Source organism: Trichechus manatus, unplaced genomic scaffold, assembly GCF_000243295.1.
Source record: "Trichechus manatus latirostris isolate Lorelei unplaced genomic scaffold, TriManLat1.0 scaffold00010, whole genome shotgun sequence".
In the NCBI taxonomy this organism is placed as follows: Eukaryota; Metazoa; Chordata; class Mammalia; order Sirenia; family Trichechidae; genus Trichechus; species Trichechus manatus.
Window position 1 is genome coordinate 27,459,804 of NW_004443946.1, and position 24,275 is coordinate 27,484,078.

Genomic DNA, 24,275 nt, shown 5'->3' on the forward strand with positions numbered 1-24,275 from the left:
AAATTTGAGAACCTAGAGGAAATGGACAAATTTCTAGAAACTCACTACCTACCTAAACTAACACAAACAGAGGTAGAACAACTAAATAAACCTGTAAGAAGAAAAGAGATCGAAAAGGTAATTTAAAAACTCCCAACAAAAAAAAGCCCTGGCCCAGATGGCTTCACTGGAGAATTTTACCAAACTTTCAGGGAAGAGTTAACACCACTACTACTACTAAAGGTATTTCAGAGCATACAAAGGATTGAATACTGCCAAACTCATTCTACGAAGCCAGCATAACTCTGATACCAAAACCAGGTTAAGACACCACAAAAAAAGAAAATTACAGATCAACATCCCTCATGAACACAGATGCAAAAATCCTCAACAAAATTCCAGCCAACAGAATTCAACAACATATCAAAAAAATAATTCACCATGACCAAGTGGGATTCATACCAGGTACGCAGGGATGGTTCAACATTAGAAAAACTATCAATGTAATCCATCACATAAATAAAACAAAAGACAAGAAACACATGATCTTATCAATCGATGCAGAAAAGGCATCTGACAAAGTTCAACACCCATTCATGATAAAAAGTCTCAGCAAAATAGGAAGAGAAGGGAAATTCCTCAACATAATTAAGGGCATTTATACAAAGCCAACAGCCAATATCATCCTAAATGGAGAGAGTCTGAAAGCAGTCCCCTTGAAAATGGGAACCAGACAAGGATGCCCTTTATCACCACTCTTATTCAACATTGTGCGGGAGGTCCTAGTCAGAGCAATTAGGCTAGAAAAAGAAATAAAGGGCAACCAAATTGGTAAGGAAGAAGTAAAAGTATCTCTATTTACAGATAAAAAATGTTTTGTTAAATATATGCGAAAGCTGAGTCTAAAAGAGTTCACCACAGCACACTGGCCAAAGTTACAACATCCTCTCCAATAACATATATACATATAGTCTTAGGGGCAAAAGGTAATTGTTAAGTATTCTGAGTTGCTGCTAATTCTTGTTTCTGTATCCTTCTAGAATTTCTATATTCGTCATGCCACTTAGTAAGCAGATAAAGACCCTGTCTTTATTTGGCAATGAATCGTGTGTGCACAGCGAGAACATCCAGAAACACCAAAAGCCCTTCTAGCTAGGAAGAAAGAAAAGGCTGAGAAGTTCCATACCTATTCAGCATGAACCAGATGTAAAGTTCAACTTACTTTTGTTCCTGGACACACTCGGAAGGTGTAAAGGCGCCAGGGAATGATTTTCAGGTAGAACTCTTTCACTGAGAATTGCTGGAAGGCCAACATACAGAAAATAAAAAGGCTCTGTTTGGATATTGCAATTCAAATATTATCTACATTTCTCACATTAACCACTTTTCCCCATGAACAAGAGGATAATTTAATCAGTACAAAATCAAACAAATACATCAACTCTATCTTAAAATAGGCATATTAAAAACTTCTGACAACCCAATTTCACACAGAAACATTTCATAATCTTAATACTCAAGTCTTACTAAAATTTCCAAATATCTGAGATCAGGTTTTTACTTTATGAGTAGAGAATATTTCATCTGAAAACAATCAAATCTACTTCTGTTCAGCTCAGTGCTGCTCAGAGAGACTTCCTCCAAGTCAATGGACAGGAAACACCAGAGGCTCATACCCACTGCTTTGTCCCTGACTGAATGTTACCAAGGATTTGGGGGTGGAGGGGAAGTACTCACTCCCCAAGAAAGTTCATAAAAATCTCTTACATATGAATAAAGAGAGGTCTTTTTACATCATTTACAAAAGAAGAAAAAACAATGCAGTCATTTTTTTAATCTTGGAAAAAAAAATTATCTGAACATGCAGTAGGTCAGATTTTTTTTTATTTTTTAACTTTTCATTAAAGAAAATTTCAAACACATATTAAAAAAAGGAAACAGTATAAATGAGCCCATCACCAGCTTCAACAATTATCAATTCCTGGTCAATCTTATTTCGTCTATACCCCCACTCATTAACACACCCCCCAGCCCAAATTAAGGCTAGATTTTAAAATAACGAATGGTACGTAGCAAAGTGTTCTGAAGTCTAACAGAATAAGAACTTGATTTTGGTTACAGGATTAAAGGAATGTACTGGGAAGTTTTAATAGAGTCTCATTTTTATGAGGGCTAAATAAGCAAAATAAAAATATTAAAAAGAAAATCCTTAACACAAAGTGCCTCTTAGCTCAGGGGCCTTGGGAAGTTCACCTTCCTGTTTCTGCCAAAATTTCTCTGTTCCAATCCTCTAGCCTGATAGTGCAATCCTTTTACTGTAGCTGCACAAATCACAGAATGAAAGATCAAATTGTTTCAGTGTAGCACAAGGAGCCAACAGTGATTATTATGTTGAGTAATTCTGAATGATTAAAAGCAGCTTTCATTAAAACTCTAAGAGGCATGCCTTGAAAAATCTTCCCAGAAGCAATCAAAGTGCACAATGCCACAGGTGCTCCAACATAATCTCTCAACAGAGGTTTAGTCTAGTCCAAACCAAACATTCACAGCAGAAAAGGTGGTACAATCTTCTGCTCAACTTTAAGCAGCTGCTCTTAGTATCCTAGATATCCTTCAAGTCAATGATCTTGCCCTGATTCTCAGACTGTTATCTCATGATTTTTGTTACCAAATACCAAGTATATTTGGCAGGGGGATTTTGAGGCAAGAATGGGCATTCCAACCTTTGGCGACACGTAGCAGTACACCTTCTTCGGTTTCTTCACCTTCTCGGGGGTATAGCACTCAGAGGGCGAATCTTCATCTTCTTCCTCGACAGCAGTGGAAGGCCGGCGCTGGGAAGAGCTCGTGTGCATGGGTGGAAGGTGCCACGGTGTGCTGGTACAGTTGGTGGCATTATAAAGATAAGCCTCAAAGTAAATGCTCACCCCTGAAGTGGATACATTACGCTCGACAATATTCTTCTCGTTCTCTGAAGGGTAACAAAGAATAGGGAGTCAGAGGAGAAAAAAATTACCTTAGTGTATAGCACTCTAAGCCAAGTTTGTCTCAATGTCTGTGAAGCTGGTCAGAAGAGTGCAGACATGCAAAGAACAAATTTCCCAGCAATAAGACCAAATCACAGCTTTTCTTTCAACTCACCAAAAATCAAAAACCAAACGTGCTGCCGTCAAGTCAATTCTGACTCATAGTGACCCTACAGGACAGAGCAGAACTGCCCCATAGGGTTTCCAAGGAGCACCTGGTAGATTCGAACTACTGACTTTTGGTTAGCAGCCGTAGCTCTTAACCACTAGGCCACCAGGGTTTCCTTCAACTCACCAGTTAGGACAATAATGTCAAATTCGCCATTATTGATTGGTTGATTTTGGTATGAAATGCAGGCATGGAAGCAGCCACGAGAATGCAGGGTGAGTCGCAGGAACACTTGGCAAGTCTGCCTGTTGGATGTCACTGATTTCTCAAATGAGACACCAGCGCTTTCTTCTTCTTGAGGACCAAGCTATAAAAGGAAAACAGAACATCACTTAACATACATAATTTTCCCAATTTGCAAGGTAATTTCCTCTGTACAACGAACTTCCCTATCTATGATCTAATAATGTCTCACAACTACTAATGAGACAGGTATTGTCAGATGAAGAAACTGCAGCCCAGAAGTCAGGCAGAGGGGTAAGAGAGAAGAGTGAATTAGAAAGGGTAAGAATGAGGGAGAAAGGAAGGAGCCCTACTCTCCCTAGCATGCACAGAAAGAAGGGTGATTGCTTACCTCATGAATGGACAAACTGTAATTGAGCTCGTCTCTTAAGGACATGGAATTGTTGGTAGGGTTGTCATACTCATCTCGGGGCACTATTTGAAGTGTGTGTGGCTGCCCACAGGTCAACACGAGAGTAGAAAAATGGCACACAATTTTGGTCTTGGAAGGAACCACCATTCCTGGAACAAAAATAATGAAATCTAACATTTAGAGAGGTGCTCTTTGGGACACAAAGACCTACTCAATCAGTGAGTCCTAAAGAGCTGGGTCCCCTCCCAAGTCTTAGGGATAAACAACACTATTAAGAGGTACAGAAAAAGAATGGAAATAAACAGATTAATTCAAATGGACTTTGGGATTTATTTTTACAAATTCCCAACCACTGCAAGTACTAAACAAAATGAGAACAGGACCTGATGAAAACAGAACTTGAGAGTTACAGCCATAGTGCCCTAGACTTCTCCTGGGAATCTATGAGTGAGGCAAGCCTTGGAAATAGGTCCTGAACAATCACTCCAAAAGGTTTAAATCTAATGAACATATACAAGTCTTGTATGTTATAAACTACAAAACAATGATGGAAGAAATTTTTTAAAAAATCTAAATAAATGGAGAAGTACCATGTTTATGGATTAGAACATTCAACATCATAAAGATGTCACTTCTTCCCAAGTTTATATACAGGTTTAACACAATTCTTACCAAAATTCCAGTGAGATATTCTTGTAGACATAAAAAAGATTAGCCTAAAATTTATATGGAAAGCCAAAGGACCTAGAACAGCTAAGACAATTTTGAAAAAGCAGAATAAAGTGGGAAGAGTCAGTTTACCCAATTTCAAGACTTATTATATAGCAACAGTAATCAACACTGTGGTATTGGCAGAGGGACTGACATATAGATCAACGGAACTAACAGACGACTAAGAAATTAACCAGTTACTGCTGAGTCGATTCCAACTCATAGCCACATAAACATGCCCAACTGATTTTTGACAGAAGTGCAAGAGCAATTCAGTGGAGGAACGACAGCCTTTTCAACAAATGTTGCTAGAGCAACTGGACATCCATAGGCAAAAAAAATGAACCTTGACCTAAGCCTCACATTTTATACAGAAATTATTGACCAAGTCCAACATCTTATACACAAATTAATTCAAAATAATCACAGTATTAAATACAAAATGTAAAACTATGAAACTTTTAGGAAAAAAAAAAGGAGAAAATCTTTGGGATCTAGGGCTAGTTAAAGTTCTTAGTCTTCACACCAAAAACATTATCCATGAAAGGATAAATTGGACTATATCAAAATTAATAACTTTTGCTTTGTGAAAGACCCTGTTTAGCAGATAAAAAGAAGCTACAGACTGGGAGAAAATATTTGCAAACCACGTATTTAACAAATTACTAGCATCTAGGCTACATAAAGCACTCTCAAAACTCAACAGTAAAAAACAAACAATCCAATTAGAAAATGGGCAAAAGACACAAAGAGACATTTCACCAAAGAGGACACACAGATGGCTAACAGGCATATGAAAAGATGTTCAGCATTATTAACCATTAGGGAAATGTAAATTAAAACCACAACAGGATATCACTACACACTTACCAGAATAGCAAATATAAATAATAGTGGCAATATCAAATGTTGGCGAGGATGCAGAGAAACTGGGTTACTCATACAATGCAAAATGCTACAGCCACTGTGGGAAACAGTGTGTGATTTCTTAAGATATTAAACGTGCAGCAACCATACAACCCAGCAATTGCACTCCTGGGCATTTATTCTAGAGAAATGAAAACTTATGTTCACACAAAAACCCGTACACAAATGCTTATAATAGATTTATTCATAACAGCCAAAAACTGGGAACAACCCAGATGTCCTTCAATAGGTGAACGGCACATTCAAACAACAGAAGACTCCTCAGCAAAAGAGGAACTAACTACTGATATATTCAACAACCTGGAGAATCTCCAGAGAACTATGCTGAGTGAAAAAAAGCCAATCCCAAAAGGTTACATACTGTATCACTCAGTTTATACCATATTCCTGAAATGACAAAATTATAGACACGGAAAACATATTAGTGGGTTGTCAAGAGTTAAGAAATGAGTAGGCTCTGGAGGGGAAATGGGTGTGGCTATAAAAGGCCAATGGGAGGGATCCTCATGATAGTGAACTGTTCTGTATCTTGACTGTATCAATGTCTACACGCTGGTTGTGATATTGTTTTATAAGATGTTACCAAGGGGGTAAACTGGGTAAGGGGTACATAGGATCTGTCTGCATTATTTCTGACAACTACATGTGACTCTACAATTAAAAGAAAAAGTTTAATTCTAGAACAAAATGCTGGTACACGTTATAAGGATATGAATTGTTCTCCACTGGTGACAAGAAGCTGAGGTGATGATAATTTATGTGGAAAGGAGTTCTGAGTGAGGCATGTAAGCAAAGGAGAAGATATATGGAGAGGGAGATGGCCTGGGAGCCATCTTATCCAGAGCCTACCTCTATTATAGGGAAAGAAAACAGAAGACCAGTCAAGCACAGATACACAAATCTCCTTAAGGCTTCTCTCATTGTGGTTTGACTCCAAAAGGTACCCAAGGTCTTATCATTTCTGTGGATATCAAACTGGCCAATATCTGTGTGACACCCTCAAAAGAAAGCCAAGGAGGGCACACAGGGCACATGGGATCACAATGTACTAAATATACTTTGCAGAACCAGGAGTCAGACATTACTCTTTTTAAAAGACTTTAAGCATCTGTTTTCTGGCATAGAGGACACATGAAAAAGAAATTTAAATAAAAGCAGAGACGAAGGCCTCAATTGCTAGACACCAAACGCTTGGGCAGGCATTCTTTGGTGGGAAGTAAAACATATACTGACAGCACAGGTGGAATTACAGTTAAGGTGCTTTTACTTGAAAAGGTTTAAAAAATCGGAAGAATTTACCTCTTGTCTATTCTGGCACCCTGACCCCTTAAGAATTTACCAGGCTGATGGCCTAGCAATTCCACCCCTGCAGAAATGAAAGCGTATGTCCGCACAAAAACCTGTACACAAATGTTCACAGCAGGATTATTCAAACAGCCAAACAGTTGAAACAATCCAAATGTCCATCAACTGATAAATGGATACATAAAATGTGGTATATCCAAACAATGGAATATTTGTCAGCAATAAAAATAATGAAATACTGATTCATGCTACAACATGTATGAACTTTGAAAAAATTATGCTAAGTAAAAGAAGCTAGATTCAAAAGACCATATATTTTATGATTCCATTTATATGAAACGTCCAGAATAGGCAAATCTATAGAGACAGAAAGTCAACTGGTAGTTGCCTAGGGCCATAGGGGATTAAGGAAAATGGGAAGTACTTACTACTAATAGGTATCACAGAGGTTAAAGTGATGAACTGCTAACCAAAAGGTTGGTGATTTGAAACCACCAGATGCTCCACAGGAGAAAAGATGTGGCAGTCTGCTTCTATAGAGATTTACAGCCTTAGAAACCCCATGGGGTCACTATGAGTCGGAATCAACTAGATGGCACTGGATTTGATTTTTTTTTGGTTTGGTATTAGGTATAGGGTTTCTTCTGAGGTGATAAAAATGTTCTTAATTGATTGTGGTGATGGTTGTACAACTCTATGCATATTAAAAACCACTGAATTATGTGCTTTAAATTAATGAATCATACGGTAGGTGAATTAAATCTTAATAAAGCTGTTATTTAAAAAAAGAGAGGAAGAAAGAAAACAACCTACCAGGCTGAAAAATTTTGTAGTAGGGACTATAGGCCACATTTAATCCACCAAGCTTCACTGTGATTTCGTAACGCCCAGCCCTGCGCACAGTGAAGGCCACCTTTACCACATTGGAATTGGGCTCCTGAAGAACTTCCTGGGTCACTGGAATTTCCACTGCTAGCTCAACATGGGAGATGTGAACTCTTAGTCCCACAGGCCGATGTGCGGGGAAAGGCTGTCCATTCTTATAGAATAACTGCAATGGGGAGAAGAGGGGTACACATTAGCATGCAGAGAGAGAACACATTCCCCATGTGACTAGAGACAGTGTGGGTAAGGAAGGAGGTAGCTGGCAGGGGTCACACTGCTAAATCCCAGTACCCACCCACTCCTACCATCCTGCTCACAGAAACACAGGGAGAAAAAAATTCTCTCAACATCTCAAAGAAAACAATTAAGGCACAAGCAAATGTTTAATCTGTTCAGAAGACAGGGGTAAAATATACCAATGAATCAAGAAAATGTCAGTTTAAACTTGACATTTCTTAAGTATACACATTGCCCCTGTCTTAGCAGCCCTTTATATTTTATTATCATTGCTGACCCAAACTTAAAAAGTAAGTCGGCCAGTACCAGTGGTACTGACTGTACTATAGCACCAGGCAAGGGTAGTTGTGGGTTTGGCTCTCAAGCCAAGCATAATGCTGCAGTGGGGAAATCATTGTAGAAATCGGCAAACTTTTCCTGTAAAGTGCCAATAGTAAATATTTTCAGTGCTGTGAGCCATATGCAACAACTCAACTGTTGTAACTATTTAAGTGCGAAAGCAGCAGCCACAGTCAATATATAATGAATGGTATGGCTGTGTTCCAATAAAATGTTACAGAAACAGGGAGTAAACTTGATTCGGTCCTAGGGTTCTAATTTGCTGACCTCTGATCTATAACATCTACTCTTTTCAGGAATATTTTTCTTATTTTGAAAAGAGAACATTAAGCTTTATACTTCTTCAAAACTAAGCACCTATTAAACCAAAATGATAGAGAAATTCCTAAGTCTTTAGATATCAACTAATTTCCAAGTTTCTGGGAGGGGCTGAGAGACCAGGAAAAATGGTAACATTTCAGGCCAACACCACCAACAGACTGAACCGGGCTCTGGAAAGCAAGTGATTCAGAAACCCAGTGGGTGCGGAGACAGAAACATTCCCTTACATGCACTCGGAAGGCCATGCTGCGGCCCACCTCATAGGGGTCCTTCCAATCCCAGGAGACTTTGCAAGACCGGGGATCCAGGTAATTTCCCCGCACGTAGTCATAAATAGTCCGGTCCCCTCGGCGCTCACGGTCCTCATTCTGGAGGAAGCTGACTACACGTGCAGCAAGCTCAAAGAGGAACTTAATTGTGAAGAAGAATGCAACCACAGACACTGTGATTCCACCTATATAAAAGAGAGAACACACATACCATCTGCCAGTTACACATTATAGCTTCTCATCACGGACAGGCTAGGCATATCAAACATTGTAAGTTATCAGGATGAAACTGCAAGACTTCAAAGAAACACTGCACTGGGTCACTACCCCTGTCTGTGGGTGACAAGAGGAACTTCTATACCAGGGGTCAGTAACTACAACCTTCGGGTCAGTCCTACCCACTGCTTGTTTCTGTACAGTTTTAGTAGAACACGGCCACATTCATTTATTTAAATATTATCTATGGCTGCTTTTGCACTACATTGATAGAGCTGAGTAGTTGTAACAGAGACCACACAGCCCTCAAAGTCAAAAATATTTCCTATCTGGCCCTGTACAGAAAAAGTCTGCCAATCTTTGTTCTACACCATGGATCACATATAACACTCCCCCAACTCTCCAACCTCCGCATGTGCTGGGCCTTCACAAAAGTAGCAAAAGGAATGTGCATTTTGTTCCTGCCATTTGGAAGCCTTCACCTTCCTTGTCCGCTTGGCAAACTCACCTCATCCTTCAAGTTTCACTTCAGACAACAAATCCTCCGTAAAGCCCTCCCCAGTCCTCCACCATAGTTAGCAGTTTCCTCTTCTGGGTTCCCTCAAACTTGTGTACATTCATCTATTAGAACTTCTCTCTTTTGATTTGACCATCTCTCCTTCATGTTATGAACTCCTTGAAGGCAGATTTTTGCTTTAGTCAACTTTGATTCTACAGTAAACAGTGTTTGGCACTGGCTACAATTACTCAATAAATACTTCCCAAATGAATGAATTCTACTGCCAACTCTGTGATGGTACATTCTGGCATGAATGGAAATATTTCTAGGTCTATTTTCAAGGGGAAAGGGGGTAGACAGGGAGGCAACAAGGATGTAAGCAACCCTAACAAAAAGATAATAAAGAAGGCTCTTCACATAACTTACCAATAACGTAAAACATCAGGTCTCTCCAATGCCGACAGACAGCCGAAGATCACAGCTGTAGCTGCAAAAGAAACCTTGTTTAGTTTTTCCAATTCTTCCTTACAGCCATCTCAGAGTGAGACAAAGCAGAGCATATGGCTTGAGCCAACTAACTCCCTCTAGTCTACAGCCTTACTATCCCTGTCCTCTTTCTCTAGCCTGACAGGTGCCTTCAGACATATTTCAGAGAAACAAAGAGAGACTGCATCATTCGCCTTGAAGATTTCCAGTCTACTGACGATCCTAGGAATACCACAGATAGCCACTTGCTTTCCTGCTAATTGGAAAGTGCAATAACATGGCTTTCATCTTCTTAGATCTGGGCTCCCAAGACAGTTTTCCTCACCCATGCAAAGTGGTACTAATTAACACAAGCAAAGAGGATAACGGAGTCACTTTCTACTTACATTTTCCTTCCGGAAGTAATCCATCTAAGTAGGGATAGCTACATAAAATGTGGATTTTAAAAAGTATTATTATCATGTTGGCATTATGTAATTAAAATGAACCCTGGGTCATCCCGATAATAAGCAGTGGGTAAGAGAAGTCATTTGTGCTATTACCAATCAGACAAACTAATGGGCTCTGTGGAAGATAAGCTTAGCAGAGGCCAAGGGGAGGAACAAAAGGAGGAAACTGTACTTCTCATCCTAAGTGATGCCTGCCAAGGTAAGAATAGTTGAAGCAGGAGCGGGCGGTGGGGGGGGAGGGGACTTTCACCGTTATTAAACTTTTATTACTCTGTTACCAGAATAAAAGACTTCAATCTTTAAACTATCCTACCATTTGAGCCATCCTAAGGTATTGCCACGGAAAAAACCATTGTACAGTGATATTCATATCTCATCATTGTTCTATCAAATTTTAATTTTTGAGCTTAGTATATAGGCTGTATATGCTCTCCATTATACAATACACTGAATTCACTCTTCTCAAGCCAATATATATTAAAGTTATCAATGTTACCTTGATCCAGTACCTTTTATCAGCACTAGACGATTACTTAGAGACAACTAACAACCAACCAACCCACTGCTGCTGAGTCAATTCCAACTCATAGCGACCTATAGGACAGAGTAGAACTACCCCACTGTGTTTCAGAGGAGTGGCTGCTGGATTTGAACTGCTGACCTTTAGGTTGGCAGCCGTAGCTCACTGTAGTTCTTAACCACTGTTCCACTTAGAGACAAGACAACTGAAAATTTCTAGGCTCAGATTTGGGAGAAACCAAGACAGCTTTTTTAAAGGGGTGTGCTTTTACAGTTGATTGTGCTAGAAATTTTTAAGAGAAAGAGACAGAAAATGGCTGCTAGTTCCTCTGATATGCCCAATGGAACCACAGAGAATAGATAGTTTAAGGAATGACCTTCTCAAGTTTCACAGAAATCGCTATTCAGACTGGTGTCTAAAGTCCTACCAGAAAAGCAGCCCACAGTTGCAACAGTAGCATTGTCTATACACACATATTAAAGTGCTCCCAGATGGGTCTATTATGAAGAGACGATGTATAGACCTAAAAGTTGGGATCACAACTATTCAGGCCTCCTTCCCAAACAAGCATCTTGCCTCCTAAAAGGCTGCTCTCATCTCTCAAAAAGCGTAACAGTAGTAGTAATAAACTAATAACAATAGCTACTCTCTTAAGGTCTGGTGATCTACTTCCGTTTGAAAATCCAATGCCAAACAATAGTTTAGCTTAACTAGTAAAGTATGCCTGCCTTCAGCATTATGCTCTTTTAAGATCTATCTATAGGGATTAAACTGACAACAGTAACGCAAAAGATTAGATAGGAACCTTAGGAGACAGTGAGTTTATGCTAATGGGGGAGGAAAACTCAGAAAAGGTGGGTGAGAATGGTGGACAACTCAAAGAATGTAATCAATGTCACTGAACTGTACACGTAGAAACTGTTGAACTGGTATATGTTTTACTGTGTATATTTTCAACAATAAAAAAGAAAAATTACTAAAAACAAAAAAAGGAAACTCTATGGAGTGCAATTCTACTCTGACACCCATAAGGTCACCATGAGTCAGAATCAACTCTATGGAAAGGGTTTGATTTTTTTCATTTGTTTTTATTGAGCCACTTACTATAAGCCAAGCACTGCATTAAGTGTCATACATATGTTAGCCTAATAATTGTCACAACTTGGTAAGAAAGGCACTATTAGTCTCATTTTACAGATTAAAAAAAAACTAGGCTTAGAAAAGTTAACTTGCTGAACATCTCACAGCTAGGTGAGTGACACTGCTGAGACTCTGAAGCCCAATGCTCTTACTTAACCTTACACAATACTCAATCATGAAAAAGAATGGAGTCATAAGGACAGTAAAGTGTTTGAGAGAAAATATGTAATAAAGCAGGTAAATGAAAGTATGAAAGACATTAACCACTCTCACTGGGAGGAATCTTACAGTGAGGCTAAAATTAGAAAAACAGACTCTTAGGGCTCTTTTTACATCTTTTGAAATAAAAATTATGCATGACAAAGGAAAATGGAATGCAGTATCAATTATCTAGCACAGAAATATCGAACTTCCTTACTAAGGAATTCTGAGTAAATTGCTTAACACCACAGCACTTCGGCTCACATTACCTACAAAAGCGGGGGGAGTACTTGAAAATACCTATTTCAAGAGAATGTTAGAAAGTTGACTGACATAGATATTCTAAAATCCTTTGCACTTTTATTTTTTTGTATAAAGATTCATAATTACAATATCAAATAAGTTTTAGCCCTAACACTGAAGATCAGTTGTAAAAAATGGAGCACTGGCTTTTTCATACTCCAAGTTGCCCTGCTGGCAGCAAAGTCAATTCTCACTGCAACTGTGACCTTCAACAGCTATCATCCCTTGCTGAAAAGGCTTAGAAACTGGTCACTGGATCCATGTTCTGCATCCCAATAACAACTGAATCTTAACTTATTCTATTATCTTACCTTTAAACGAGGGCCCATGTTCTGAGAACTGAGTGGAGCACTCCTATTCACCAAAGCAGATCACTTCTGCCCCTTTCACCCTATCTTCCAACTTCCACATGGGAGAAAAAAGCTGCAAGGTCAACAGAAAGGGTCTGTCCATCAGACTTCACTGGGATGTGTCACCATAAGCAGACAGTCAATGTTTCTTGAATGAAATGGGTAAATTCCAGCGTAGAGAAATGCAGCCCAAGAATATCATCCCGGGACTTCTCTCTAGTGCAGGGCACAATTAACCACAAGATGCATCTATTCTGGTGTCCCAGGATCCTACCCTAAAAAAAAAGAAAAGGCAGTGAAATAGGTTTTTATTTCTTAAATAGAATCCCTAGAAAACAACAAAGAGAAGGTAGAACAGGCAATGGAAACCCTGGGACACTAAGAAAAATGAAGAGTGGAGCCCGAGTGGCGTAGTGGTTAAGAGCTATGGCTGCTAACCAAATGGTTGGCAGTTCGAATATACCAGCCGCTTCTTGGAAACCCTATGGGGCAGTTCTATTCTGTCCTATAGAGTCGCTATGAGTTGGAATCAAATTTTTGTTTTGGTAAACTCTGCCCAAGCTTTCCCAATTAAAACTCCATATAGTTTCCCTGAAGCCATTCTTCAACTCCACAAGCAAAGTCAACTGGCAACCTCAGTGCTTGTAATCGTGCCACTCCCCAGGAGGAAGCTCAAGCAAATCAGCTGATCCCAGGCCTCCTGTAGAAGTAAACTAGAGCACAGATTTAAAGAGTGAGCTTCACCACAACCACATGCCCAGTTTCAGTTTAATGGGTATGGAGCACAGGGTCTGGGAACAACTGTGAAGAAAAATGAGACAAAAGGCCAGGTAGGTGGAGCCAGATTAGGAAAGGCCTCATAAACCATGATAAGTAATCAAGACAATATTCAGTTGGAAAGAGGAAACCAAGAGTTTTAAAACCTAATCATCAGCCTGTGCTGTCTGCTCCCTTTGTGTTCATGTATGTATTTGCAAGACATGGTTAAACAAAGCTGATTTTATCTTTAAATCAGTAAAATCCGCTACTGTGAGTAGAAAAAAATTTGTGAACTTTCAAGATAAGTTACGAGTAAAGTTCAGTAAAGTCAGTCTGTAACTTTCAAAGATGCTCATGAACCAAATGTAGCAGAAAGGGGGTTTGTGGCCATGCATACAAAGACACAGTTGCCATAAAACAAATAAAAAAAGACCACTGATCAGTAACAATGAAAAGAGATAACCACTTACCACATGGCAGGGACTGTTCTCAGGGCTTTATATGTATTAACTCACAACCCAAAGACATAAATATTATCCCTATTTTACACATGAGTTAAAACTGAGCCATAGAAAAGTTAAGGTACTTTCTCAAGGTTATACACAATAAAAAGCAGAGCTGAGTCAAACCCAGGCAATCTGGACCCAGAATCCACGTTTTTAACAACTACTCTACTGCATCTTTACCATGGTGGCACAGTGGTTAAAAGCTTGGCTGCTAAACCAAAGGGCAGCAGTTTGAATCCACCAGCTGCTCCTTGGAAACCCTATGGGGCAGTTCTATTCTGTCCTATAGGGTTGCCATGAGTCAGAATTGACTCAAGGGCAACAAGTGTGGTATGTACATTTAATTTTAAAATACTACAATAGACTTGTCAAAGATATGAGCCAAAATCTGGGTCACCTAGCAACTGGAACCAGCCTAAAGAATCCATAAACAAGAGAATAACTACATAAACTATAGGATAATCATATGAGAGCTCTCCATAAGACAATATTGTATAAGCATTAAAAATGGCATTTTTAAGGAATAACAACACAGGGAAATGCTCATAAATAAAACATTAAAGGAAAAAGCAGGCACAAAATTGTTTACATAGCATGAGCCCGATTTTAGAAATACATTACATAAAGAAGACTGGAAGGAAAAACATAAAAATGTCAATAGCGTTCATCTCTGGTGCATGGCATTTTAAGTAATTTTTATTTTTCTACTTATACCTTTTAGTGTTTTTCAAATTTTTAACAATGCAAGGATATGTAAAAAAAAATTTCTACTTCTGAAGAACATGTATTTTTTGAGAGACCCATTCTCATAAAAGGGAGAACAGACGATATTTATACAGTTGTATATTCCTGCTATCTTGGCTCAGCCAAGTTATACGGTTTTCATTTATATCCTTTCCTCATCAGTCAGCCCCTCCAGTCTCTCAATCGTTCTTGCGGGTCTTCTGTGAACTCTCTCCAGCTAGTCCCCAGCGATCTAGTAATGAGGTGCCTCCAACTGACTGCAGCCTTCCAGGAACAGCCTTGTTAGTCAGAACAAGATGAGTTCACCGTCCTTGGTTCTGTGATATAATACTCTTGAGTAGGCAATCCCCCACACAGAAAGCTAGTCTGCTGCCATATGAAACTATAACTTTATTCAATGCTTCCCAAATTTGGGCATGGGGGCATGCCAGAATGTGCTAGAAGCCAGAGGATAAACGACGTATGTTCATGCAGTATCCATTTTACTAGAGGATAAGGTGGGTAGGGAAAAAAGTATTTTCATGTTAAAACAAACTCACAGATAATAAAACAGAATGCAAAATGTATATGAATTTCTAAATATAAAACATAGATATGTTCAAAATATTCATAGATATTTTGCACTTGAGGCAAGAGGGCTGCTTGGGGTTCTGCTCCCAAGCCCCAGAGGGTTACACAGTCATTATCCTCTACCACAAGGAGCCCTGGTGGCCCACTGGTTAAGGCTAAATGAAAGGTTGGTGGTTCAAACCCACCAGCTGCTTCGCAGGAAAAAGATGTGGCAGTTGGCTCCTGCAAAGATTTACAGCCTTGGAAACTCTATGGGACAGTTCTACTCTGTCCTATAGGGTGGCTACCATTCGGAATCGACTCGACAGCAGTGGGTTTGGTTTTTTGGATCCTCTACCATTAGAGGTACTTGAGCCAAAAAGTTTGAAAAGCACTAATCCCCCACTCCAGTTCAGTTTCTGGACTACTGCCCCATTACCACTTATCTCATACACTCACATTTTAAATGATACCATTTTTCTGCTTCGTTCCCTGTCACTAGATACATGTATTTTCTCTTTGCCTAAAATCATTTGTTAAAACTTTTTATGGTATTTCACTCTGTAGTTTCACTGCCCACCCGCATCTTTAGGTTCCTCTGCAACATTTATTCTTCATTCATTTCACATTTCATGAGCATTTGCTGTATGCCAGACTATGTGCTAAAAGCTAAAGTCCCAAGGATAAATAAGATAGGGTCCCTTGTCAGTCCAACATGGGAGACGGACAAGCAGCCTTACAATTACAATACAATACGGCAAGTCTCATAAAGGAGGAATAGACAAAATGTGGCGGGCAGAGGAATGAGAGAGGTAACTTTGCCTGTGAGAATGAAGAAGTCTTTACAGGAGAGACAATGGAGCTGCTTACTTAAAAATGAGTAAGCATTTGCAAGGTAGAAAAAAAAAGACTAGGCAGAAAAGAACAGCATAGGCAAAAGCACTAAGTCAACAAAAGAAGTAAAGAAGTTCAGCATTGTAAAAGTAAAGTGTTTGTGATGTGGGTGGTTAGAAAGACCATCTGGGGCTAAACCAGGGTGACCGATTTTAAGTACAGTATGGTATAGTGGTACCCAGCATCAGTCTAGGTCCCACAACTTACTACTGAGTGATCTTGGACAAGTTACTTAACTTCTCTGGGCTTCCACTGCTTCATACGTGAAATAGAAATGAACTGAAAAAAGGAAAGACTTCAGCTGCTCTTGGGGAGCAAGACTTAAGAGTATTAAGGAGAAGAGAGCTGGCTGAGACTGGAAACTCCAAACCCAGGCGACTAGGCACTACAGGAGTGCCTCTAGTGAAATGGCTCTATGTGCAAAGCAGGCTGCTGGGTTGCCAGGTTATGATGGTGGTTTGTATCCATGTGACCATAGTCCAACCCACAGTGGATGAGGAAGATGGCATTGAGGCTACCTGAGGGATTTTCCAAAGAGATCCCATGTGGAAACAACCACAACAACAAATTACGGAGTTCTCCAGTTTTCTCTCAAGGAGAGGATGATGATAACAACAGAAGTCCATGTTAACTGAGAACTTACTATGTGCCAGGCACTGTTTGAAGTGCTTCATTTGTACCATCTCATTTAATCCTCACATCAACCATATAAAACAAGCATATTATTATTACTATCCATATTTTATAGTTTAGGAAACAGAGAGCTAAAATAACTTGCCTACAGTCACCAGGTTGATAACTGAAGGACTTAGGCAATGTTAAGGAAATCCTATCCTTTTATATTCCGGAAATCAATATGACTTACTTCAAGGAAGTGACCAAGACTTAACGATTTGCTCGTTTGATAACTTTAGTTTCCCCTTCCTAATCTCCCGGTCTGTATCCTCTGGATCTCCCAGGATCCAGGTGGCCTGATCATAAAAAAAGAAAACAATCTGAGCAAACTGGCCCTAATTGCAACCTTGGTACCTCATTTACCACCCCCACCAATGTCCTTTAACTTCCTTTGAAAAAGCCCACAGACCTGTGTCTCAGCGGACAGTTCAGGTGTCTCTCTCTCCCCTCACTGTAATGGTCCCCTCTGTCCATTACAGTGCTCCTGCCTCTCTTTAGTTACTCCTTTCCTCTCCCTTGCAACTTCCTTTTGAATGAAAATCATCCTTGCCATGTTTTAACACCGTCTGGTGCAATTTTTTCCTCGATAAGAACCCTAACAAGGGGAAAAGGGTATTCATGGGATAGGCAGAATGAGATCTCAAAAATACTTCATTTGAAAATGTAAAAGAATATGATTTTATTTTAGACTTTAAGCTGGTGACATAGGATTTATCGCTTATATCTATAAGCAACAACAAAATCCAAGAGGTGTTTTCTGACCAAGGGAGAAGAAAGAGGATCACACATTTTAAAAGACAGTAATTCTGGGGCCAATGTAAAAGAGACTCTGAAGAGGAGGACAGACAGAGGGCCGAGAGACCAAATAAGAGGATACTGGTCCAAGGGATTAGTTAGGACTGGCTGCAGTAAGAGGAGGAGAGACTAGAGCATGCTTAATTTCTCAGTTAGCAACAACAGGATTGGTGACCGGTGAGATCGGAAAGATGAAGGAGAGCAAGAAGCCAAGGGCAAAAGGGAATTTTCTAAGCTTGGGGACCTGGAAGAATGGTGATAGAGAATTACGGAGGCGGAGCAAATGTGAAGGAAAAGATAATGACTACTGACCTGAACATGTTAAGCATCACGTGTCTATAGAATAGCCAGATGAATATATCCAAAAGGCAGGTGGAAATAAACATCTGAAGCTATAGAAATACCAGCATCCTGAAGGTAGTTAAAGACAGAAAATAGAAAAGATTGCCATGGATAGGCAGACCAAGAAAAAGATTAATTAAAGACCTTGAGGGGTTCAACCCTAAATGCCCCCCTCCCCAAACACACAAAAAAGGAGCTAATAAAGAAGAATGAGAAGAAAAAAATCAGAAGGGGTGAAAAATCGTAAAAGTGGTTTATTAAAGACCAAAGGAAGTGATTATTTCTAGAAAACGGTGGTCAACAGCCTAAGACCCAATAAGGATTATCTAGGACTGTCATTCTCTAATCTAACAACTTCTTCAAATAAAGTTATATCTTACTTCCATCTCTTCTCACTAATAATAAAAATATTAATGTAAACCTGGCCCAGCACTAATAACTAGTAAGCTCTTGGCAATTCACCTAGTGATACTGATTATTATTTTAAAACTACTTCAGTGCCTATAAGGAGCCCTGATGGTGCAATGGTTAAAGCAACTGACTGCTAACTGAAAAGTCAGCAGTTCAAAATCACCAGCGGCTCTGTGGGAGAAAGATGTGGCAGTCTGCTTCCATAGAGATTTATAGCCTCGGAAACCCAATGGGGTTGGAATCGACTGGATGGCAGTGGGCTGTTTTTGGTTTAGCGCCTGTAACAAATTCAGAGCTAAACTAACCTAAATTTATTCTCTAATCCTCCATAAATCATGGTAAAAATCTCGTCAAAACTTTTTAAAACTCAGCTTTCTGAGGTATAATTTACATATAATAACAGTAACCAATTTAAAGTATACAATTAAAATTTTAACAACTGTATAAGGCTATGCAATGAAATGTAATGATATAGAACATTTCATCATCACAGTTTCCTTGTGCTCCTTTGCAACCCCTCACAACACTGCTGTGCTTTCTATCACTACTGTTTTGCATTTTACAGAATGTCACGTAAACGCTATCATACAGAATGTAGTCTTTTTGTGCGTGGTATTTTTTTTCACTTAGCATAACACTTTTTAGATTCATACATGCTGTTACACGTATCAGTAGTTCACTCCTCTTTATTGCTAGTACAGTGATTAAGAGCTCAGCTGCTAACAAAAAGGCCGGCAGTTCGAATCTACCAGCCGCTCCCTGGAAACCCTATGGGGCAGCTCTACTCTGTCCTATAGGGTCACTATGAGTCGGAACTGACTCGACAGCAATGGGTATTGTTTTTGTGTGTGTACACATGTTGGTATTATATGGACATACCACAATCTATTTAATCATTCACCAACTGACGGACATCTTGATTCTATCCAGTTAGGGGCTATTATGGAGACAAAACTGCTATGAACATTCAAGAACAAGTCTCTGTGTGGACACATGTTTCATTTCTTTTGGGTAAATATTTAAGAGAAGGATTGTTGAGTCATATGGTAAGTGTATATTTAACTTATAAGAAACTGCCAAACTATGCTCCAAAACAGCTGTACTGTTCTGCATTTCCACCAGCAATGTATGAGAGTTCCAGTTGCTCTATATCCTTGAATACTTGGTATTGTTGATCTTTTTAATTTTACGCATTCTAACAGGTGTGAAGTGGTATCTTATGGTGGTTTTAATTTGCATTTCCCATTTCATATGCTTACTGGCTATTTATGTAGCTTCTTTGGTAAAGCGTCTGTTGAAATCTTTCACCATTTTTAAACATTGGGCTGTTTGTCTTCTTACTATTGGGTTGTAAGAGTTCTTATTATCTGAATACAAATTCTTTATCAGAATATGTTTGACAAATATTTTCTTCCAGTCTGTGGCTTGCTTTTTCATTTTCTTAAAAGTATCATTTAAAGAATAAAAGTTTCTAACTTTGATGAGATCCAACTTTTTTTCTTTTATAGTTCATACTTTTTGTGCCCTATTTTTAAAAAAAAAAAACTTTGGCTAACTCAAGGTCACAAAGATTTTCTCCTAGAAGTTTCACCTAAAAGTTTTGTAAGAGAAAAATCTTCCATCAAAATTTTTAACAAGATTCATTTAAATTCCTACATTCCATTAATCTCATATTCAGTTTTATTATCCCTTTGTTTCTTTCCAATTCAACCTGCCACATTACCAAGCACTAATTAAGTACAGTCTATTTTTAAATTTGGAAAAGACTTTTACTGTTTAACAGATCCCTCTCCCAACTTTAGACCTAATAAATGATATTTCTAAAGTTAGCCACAGTTTTAGTCCCTCAATTCTCTTCAAAATGATACAAAACCTCTGCACTCCTGATGCTGGTTCTTAAAAAACAAACAACAAAATTTCACAATCATAGCATGCACCTTTAGGTTAAGCTTGGTTTTAAAGAAAAGCTTTTACAAGATCATTCTCACTGTACTGAATCACTCTAATCTGTGAGGATGCTGGAGTAAGTTATTTTCTTATTACTCACCGGTTAAGCAAAAATTTATGCTTATAAAGGTTGTCCAAGACAATAACTGGCAAAGTCAAAAGTAATTCTACACTTCTTGATTCAATTTGGATTCTATTGCACAATTCTTTTTAAAATAAGCCAGAATATTGAGACCCAAAATTAAATGAATAGTGTATACGAAGCACAGCTTAGATTCAGCTGTCACCTGGAATAAACTTTTTGTCATTCTCGTCACAGTTCAAAGAAAGGAAAAAAAAGATTCATAAATAAACGGAGAACAAGTGGCAATTCACCATTGTTCACTTTGTAACTTCGTGGAATGTTTAAGAGAAAAATAAAATAGAAAACTGGCTCATCTATGTCCCTGTTACATTCTTTACCCTAAATCCAGAAAATGTCAGCTTCAATTTACTCACTCCTATCTTGATGGTTTTTTCTATATTCAAAACTAACTCTACCGTGCCCATGATCCATAGATTTAGGAAAGGTCCCTGTGTTCCTGTACCATAGCAGCTTTTGTGCTTATGTGACCCTGGGCCACAGAATCTTAGTTATAACAGGAAAATTTTGAAATTAATTCTCTGAATCTGACAAGCCGTCTCCCTCAATAAGTCTAGGAAGTTATTTCATTAACTGCGCACGAAGTGGCAGGCAAACAGCCAGATTTGCAGCCCAGTGGGGTGGGACTTCATACACATAAAAGCTAACAAAATTTCTAGCTCTACTAGCATCCATTACTTTCAATTCTAGTCTTACCTTTTAAAGAAAATAAATTATATAATCAGAGGAAGAGCAACCTTAAATGAGCATTCCATACTGTTTTATTTACAATCCCAAAAAGAAAAACTCAACTAGTCACAGAAATGGCAACTTAAGATGGCTCTGTTTAAAGGAGAAGCTCAACACTCAGTATTAAAAACAAAATTTCTGTGGACCTAATAATCAGTGTTACCAGTGGTTTATTAATTTCTTCAAATGTGTATGAACCGCCTACCATATGCCAAGTAGGGCCCCCTGTGTAGCTCAAATAGTTAGGCGCTCAACTACTAGCTGAAAGGTTGGCAGTTTGAACCCACTAAGAGGCACCTTGGAAGATAGGCCTGTCAATCTGCATCCGAAAGGTCAAAGCCTTGAAAACGCTATGGAGCAGTTCTACTCTGCATACATGACTCCACAGCAACTAACAACAACATATGCCAACCAATAGGTGAGACCCTAAGAATTCCAAAATCAGTGAAATGGTCCCTGACCCCTTACAAACATACAGTTTAGTAAAGAAGACACGTAAGTAAACAAGTGGTTATAGTTCTATGTAGTAAAATCTATGCTTGAGGTGAGCACAGGGTGTTACCAGAGCCCAGGATGGGGATCTCAATCAGGATCAGCTCTTAGCTTCTCAGGAAACTTTCCAACACCCTCCTAGAAGCAAAGCCAACTCTTCTACAGAGTTAACAGCGCTTTAGGAATCAAGGAGTACAAAACACTACCTATGCAATAATATTTATTCTCAGGGTCAATGACTTTCACCATTCAGGACTGGTCAGAGGGGATTACTGGACCACATACACAGCATGGAAAAAACACTCGTTGGAAATCTCAACCTATTTATAAAAATTACACATGGTCTAAATGCAATGTGGTATTCTGGATTGGGTCCTAGAACAGAAAAAGGACATTAGTGGGAAAGTTGTGAAATCCAAATAAAGTCTGTAGTTTAGCTAACAGTATTGCATCCATGTTACTTTCTTAGATGTGACAAATGTACTGTGGTTATGGAAGATGTTAACAAAAGAAAAACTAGGTGATAGATATACAGGAACTCTGTACTATCTTTGCAATTTTTCTAAATTTATTGTAAAATAAAAAGATTTTTAAAGAATTACATATAGTTCTCTGCTTTACATTACTCTCCCTTAGGATTCTGATCATGCCTCCCTTCAGGTTATGATTGGCTAAAATGTTTTTTCTAACCCTTTTCAACATCTTTCTATAAACCATTTACACAGCCCAATTGGGTTTCCTTCTTCATCAAGACATGAAAAACTAGATCACACTTGAAAGGTTTCAATTGTTCTCTCTTCCTAATAGCTTCCCCATCTACACCAGGGAGATATCCTCAGAGTTGAACTTCCCAAAGTAGACAAGAGAGGAGTTAAAATAACCTGGGCTAGATCTCTGGATAAAAGAAGACACTAAAAAAATGTAGGTCATACATTATTAGATTAAGGAGTCCTGGTAGTGCAACAGTTAAACACTTGGCTGCCAGCAGTTCTAACTCACCAGTGGCTCCTTGTGAGAAAAGACCTGTCGATCTGCTCCCTTAAAGATTTCAGCCTAATCCCACTTTGGTGAGTGGAATCTGGGGTCTTAAAAGCTAGTGAGTGGCCATCTAAGCTATTTCAATTGGTCCCAACCCACCTGGAGCAAAGGAGAATGAAGAACACCAAAGACACAAGGAAAATATTAGCCCAAAAGACAGAAAGGGCCCCATAAACCAGAGACTCCATCAGCCTAAGACCAGAACTAGATGGTGCCCAGCTACCACCAATGACCACCCTGACAGGGAACACAACAGAGAGTCCCTGACAGAGCAAGAGAAAAGTGGGGTACACAACTCAAATTCTAGTAAAAAGACCAGACTTAATGGTCTGAGACTGGAGGGACCCCAGAAGACATGGACCCCGGACTCTCCGTTAGCCCAGAACTGAAACCATTCCTGAAGCCAACTAGCAAACTCTTCAGACAAAGATTAGACTGGACTATGGGACATAAAATGATACTCGTGAACAGTGCTTCTTAGTTCAAGTAGATGCATGAGACTAAATGCGCAGCTCCTGTCCAGAGGCAAAATGAGAATGCAAAATGGGACAGAAGCTGGTTGAACAGACATGGGAAATCCAGGGTGGAAAGGAGGAGTGTGCTGTCACATTATAGGGAGAGCAGCCAGAGTCACATAGCAATGTGTGCATAAATTTTTGTAGGAGAAACTGACTTGGACTGCAAACTTTCACTTAAAGCACAACAGGAAAAAAAAAGATTTCAGCCTAGGAAACCCGATGGGGCACTTCTACACTGTCATATGGGGTTGCTATGAGTCAGAATCAACTTGACAACACACACCACCACCACATTATTATATTACCTTTACTTGATCTCTGGCCACACAAACTACACTAAGGTTAAACCACCTCAAGTGTGAAAACTACAATACAAAAGAACATTAGTGAAGGCTAAACTTCCATGACCCCTCCAAAGAAAAAGAAACCAAAGAAAGATAAGTGAAATTTAAACCTAAACTAGTTCATGGCTAGAGCCATTTAAAAGGTAAAATGATGGACTAGAATCCATGGAGGTCATAAAATCTGATCTGGTATACGGTATGTTGATAGTATTAAATAAATATTACATAATGGTACTCCGACCTGGACCACTTCCAGAAAGATGAACAGGTGGAATAACTCCTCCAAAATATCATTTCAAATTACATACCACGACTATACCACTACCATAATCTATCTGTTCATAAGTTTTTTTCCAATACAAGACTGAGGTCTTGAGTCAAAAGAGAACCTACAGACTGGGAAAAAATTTTTGGACAGTACAAATCAGACAAAGGTCTAATCTCCATAATCTACAAGAAAATC

The 24,275-nt window shown here is 39.0% G+C and overlaps 1 protein-coding gene across 6 annotated transcripts in view; it reads right to left on the reverse strand.

Annotated features, from left to right (window-relative positions):
- Positions 1 to 24,275, reverse strand: part of AREL1 (apoptosis resistant E3 ubiquitin protein ligase 1) — a 42,749-nt gene that overhangs the window by 13,414 nt on the left and 5,060 nt on the right. For 4 of the 6 annotated variants that reach the window (XR_002823120.1, XR_002823121.1, XM_004371041.2 and 1 more), the window contains exons 2-9: positions 12,889 to 13,202; positions 9,905 to 9,965; positions 8,722 to 8,948; positions 7,526 to 7,763; positions 3,749 to 3,918; positions 3,301 to 3,481; positions 2,703 to 2,950; positions 1,202 to 1,279 (exon numbers count right to left, since the gene is read on the reverse strand). Coding sequence is in view for 4 of the 6 variants with exons in the window: in XM_004371041.2 (XP_004371098.1) it covers positions 1,202 to 1,279; positions 2,703 to 2,950; positions 3,301 to 3,481; positions 3,749 to 3,918; positions 7,526 to 7,763; positions 8,722 to 8,948; positions 9,905 to 9,920 (1,158 nt within the window). In the remaining 2 variants the exon portion in view is untranslated. The remainder of the gene's footprint in view (positions 1 to 1,201; positions 1,280 to 2,702; positions 2,951 to 3,300; positions 3,482 to 3,748; positions 3,919 to 7,525; positions 7,764 to 8,721; positions 8,949 to 9,904; positions 9,966 to 12,888; positions 13,203 to 24,275) is intronic. The other 2 variants (XM_023726387.1, XM_023726390.1) reach the window with 2 other exon arrangements.